At 50.5% G+C, this 4,068-nt stretch overlaps 1 protein-coding gene across 2 annotated transcripts in view; it reads left to right on the forward strand.

The window, feature by feature from the left end:
* edem2 (ER degradation enhancer, mannosidase alpha-like 2) overlaps positions 1-3,096 on the forward strand; it is a 7,415-nt gene extending 4,319 nt beyond the window's left edge. Inside the window, exons 6-12 of one of the 2 annotated variants that reach the window (XM_016664170.1) lie at positions 98-309; positions 381-522; positions 762-886; positions 954-1,098; positions 2,087-2,208; positions 2,294-2,635; positions 2,699-3,096. In XM_016664170.1, coding sequence (XP_016519656.1) covers positions 98-309; positions 381-522; positions 762-886; positions 954-1,098; positions 2,087-2,208; positions 2,294-2,635; positions 2,699-2,848 — 1,238 coding nt within the window. In that variant the 3' untranslated portion in view covers positions 2,849-3,096. Of the gene's footprint in view, positions 1-97; positions 310-380; positions 523-761; positions 887-953; positions 1,099-2,086; positions 2,209-2,293 lie in introns of both variants that reach the window. The other variant, XM_007578204.2, reaches the window with a different exon arrangement.
* Positions 3,097-4,068: the final 972 nt, after the last annotated feature.

Below are 4,068 nucleotides of genomic sequence, written 5' to 3' on the forward strand. Positions count from 1 at the left end.
TGCGCCGGAGCGGCCCATGAGGCGTCTACTCTTATGTTTATGGGTTTCCTCATGTGGTGGGAGAGGTGCCGCTGACCTTTGACCTGACTGTCCACAGCCTTCGATACGCCTACCGGGATGCCGTACGGCACCGTGAACCTGCTGCGAGGTGTCAGTCCCAGCGAGACGCCGGTCACCTGCACCGCCGGCGTGGGAACCTTCATCCTGGAGTTCGCCGCGCTGAGCCGCCTCACCGGAGACCCGACGTTCGAGAGCGCGGCGCGGCGCGCTCTGACCGCCCTGTGGAGCACCAGATCTGACATCGGACTGGTAACCAAACGCAACCAAATCCAAACCAAGAATCAGGAACAGTTTGGACAGACCTGTTTCTGCCCATCCAGGTGGGGAACCACATCGACATCGTGACCAGGAAGTGGGTGGCCCAAGACGCCGGCATCGGCGCCGGCGTCGACTCGTACTTTGAGTATCTGGTGAAAGGAGCCATCATGCTGCAGGACCAGGAGCTTCTCAACATGTTCCGAGGTGAAGCTCCGACAGAAACCAGAACGCTTTTGCTAGTCCACAAGCAGTGGAACTCATTTTTTTGTTTAGCGCTTCAGCTAATGGTTAGCGCTGCTAGCTGCTTAGTTAGGACAGATAGCTTTAGAGTTGGCGCAGCTAGCTTTTTAGTTAGCACAGTTATTTTTTGGTTAGCACAGTTAGCTTTAGCGTTAGTGCTGCCCACCACAGTAGACCCTCACAGTGTCGTGGTGTTTCCTCAGCATACGATCAGGCCATCCAGAACTACACGCGTTTCGATGACTGGTACCTGTGGGTCCAGATGCACAAAGGAAGCGTCACCATGCCGGTGTTCCAGAGCCTGGAGGCCTTCTGGCCCGGCCTGCAGGTACAGCACACCTGGACCGTCAGGTCGGGCGGCGAACCGAGCATTCATCCAGTCGTCTGTGTTTCAGTCTCTGCTGGGGAACCTGGACAGCGCCGCCAGAACCTTCCAGAACTATTACTCTGTGTGGAGGCAGTTTGGAGGCCTGCCGGAGTTCTACAGCATCACGCAGGGATACACAGTGGACAAGAGAGAGGGGTACCCACTGAGACCAGGTGAGACCCACTGAGACCAGGCGAGACCCACTGAGACCAGGCGAGACCCACTGAGACCAGGCGAGACCCTCTGAGACCAGGCGAGACCCACTGAGACCAGGCGAGACCCACTGAGACCAGGTGAGACCCACTGAGACCAGGTGAGACCCACTGAGACCAGGTGAGACCCACTGAGACCAGGCGAGACCCACTGAGACCATGTGAGACCCTCTCAGATCAGGCGAGACCCTCTGAGAGTGTTAGCATTAGCCAACAGCTCAGTATGGGAGCCGAGAGCAGAGGGGCGACTGCAGCCAACAGTAAAACAAAATGAAATATGACTTTATTTCTTACCATCTTCAATGTAGAGCCTTTAAATCACAAAATAAAATCTGAATATTGTTCTAGAAAACTCTGGTTCTGATCTTTAAGTTTAAGTTATGATACTTCCCAAATATTCAATTTCTACATATTTAAAGGTTTTAAAATGGAAAAAAAACAATCAAATTTTAAAGCAACTTAAGTTACAATTTAAATAACACATGACTTGTATTGAGAGCCACTGCAATAAATCAATATTATGAGGAATTTTAGTCAGTGAAGTTACTTATTAAAACTTGTTTTTATTTAGAGCCTTAAGTTTTTTTAAAGGTGTAGCAGAGACTAGATGAATCAAACTCATATCTGAGCAACATTTAAATCTTAGTTTGACTTCTTGGGTCTGAACAGGTTGTTTACTGAGAAAAACACTTTGGTTATTTGTTGGTAGTTCCTAGACATTTTTGATGGTTCAGCTTGAAAACACAAAAATTTAAACCACATTTTACTGTAACTTTGCCCCCCCCCCCCAAATTGCTCTTAAAAATGTCCCTGTTTCTGGTCCTCCCCAATAATGAACCTTCTTCTGATCCGATTCTGGATTTCTCCTCCGCCAACCATCAGAAAGCTGGACGTCTTTCACTCGTTGTCATTTTCAGGAACTTTAATAAAGAAAATGTTTCCATTCCAGAGCTGATGGAGAGCGCCATGTACCTGTTCAGAGCCACAGGTGATCACACCTACCTGCAGTTCGGCCTGGACGCCGTGGAGTCCATCGAACGCATCGCCAAGACGCCGTGCGGCTATGCCAGCGTGAGTCACCTGACCTGTGAGTCAGCAGGTCACCTGACCTGTGAGTGAGGTGATGAAGGCTCAGTCTGCTCCTCGTCCTCTGCAGGTCAAAGATCTCCGGGATCACCAGCTGGATAACAGGATGGAGTCGTTCTTCCTGGCTGAAACCATCAAATACCTGTACCTGCTCTTTGACCCCTCCCACTTCCTGCATGGCGGGGGGATGGAGGGAGACGGGTCGTGGGAGGGAGGCGGAGCCAGCGGCCAGTGTGTTCTGGGGGCGGGGGGATTCATCTTCAACACCGAGGCTCATCCTCTGGACCCAGCGGCGCTGCACTGCTGCAGCCGCCATGCGCAGGAGCGCTGCGAGCTGCAGCACCTGCTGCTGGGGCTGACGGTGCCCACCGGCCAATCAGAGCGGCCCGCCGGCCAATCAGAGCGGCCCGCCGGCCAATCAGAGCAGCCCGCCGGCCAATCAGAGCAGCCCGCCGGCCAATCAGAGCAGCCCGCTGGTCAGACTGAGGACCCTCCCCCCATCCAATCAGAAAGCATCGCTCTGAAGCCTGGAGAGAAGAAGGCCCCGCCCCCTCTCTCCTGCCCCGTTCAGCCATTCGGCGCTCGGCTCGCCATCCTGGGCCAAGTCTTCTCTGATGACACCTGAGGCTCTGATTGGCTGTAGGTCCTAGACTCTGAGGCGCCTCCGGACTGATGGACGTCAGTTTAAAGTTTATTTTTATTTATTAAAAATGTTTCTGAGTTTTCAGACTCTTTTCTTTCCTGGAGGCGACGATTCGGTTTGTAGGAAATCAGAACCAGGATCCAAACCAACAACCTGCATCTCTGGTTTAGTTTCAGTGATTTGACTGAAAAATAACAAACATTTAAATTAAATGCAAAACATTTCCTGCACTTTGTGTCAATATAAAACCACACCTGAGTTTATTCAGCCTTCAGGCTGCAGGGGGCGCAGCGGATCCACTGGTGAGTTTGGAGCTGCAGTATCGTGAAATGGCCACCAGAGGGAGACATCTGAGCTGGGTTTGAGTTTCTGATCAGTTTTCTTTAAATATTTAGAGTAACAAACACTGAGGGGATTTCCTGAGGAGACAACGGGTCGTTAGATAGAAACTTTAAACCCAGAGAAGATTCTGGTTCTGGTTCTGTTCAGCAGAAACAACATCCAGGATTAAAGTCAGAGACAGAGGTCGTAGTTCAGGTCTCTGGTTCTATTCCAGTGTGTCTCAGTGAAACTTGGCGCCGTTCTGCTGCTCTGCTCAACATTTGGTAAACATTAAACTGAGGGAGACTCGACCCGACCCAGAACCAGAACCTCCATGTATCTGATCTCTTTTCCCCTGAAGAGCAGCAGAACCAGATGAAACCCGGCTCAGCTGCTCAGTCAGCTGCTCTGCTTCAGTGAAACTCCTTCAGGTGAACTACACCTGAACCAGCTGATGGGTTCTGACCCAAACAGTTCTGATGCTCGTTAGGCAAAGATTTTTCAGCTCCTTTTAAAGATGAAATGTGTTTGTTGTTACCCTGGAGGGCCCGCTGGTACCAGAACCAGGACTCCTTTAGTCCTTGTTGTGTTTGATTGGAGTTTGCGGATCTTAATGAGCTTCAGGTCACGACGGCGCATCGGGTCAGGACGCTGAGCGGACCGGACCATTACAGGTTTCACTCTCTCAATCAGGTCAGGATGTGGCCTAAACAAACATATTTACTAATTTCTGCACAAAATATTCTTAGATAATCAGATTTAATTATGCTCAGTTCTGCCTGTTGGGACATTTTAGGGCCTTTGTCTCTTTAAATCCAGACAAACCGCTGCTGGCCACACTCCCAACTCAACATTTACACTTTTACATGAAAATGGCTCCA

Source organism: Poecilia formosa, unplaced genomic scaffold (genome assembly GCF_000485575.1).
Source record: "Poecilia formosa unplaced genomic scaffold, Poecilia_formosa-5.1.2 Scaffold471, whole genome shotgun sequence".
NCBI lineage: Eukaryota > Metazoa > Chordata > Actinopteri > Cyprinodontiformes > Poeciliidae > Poecilia > Poecilia formosa.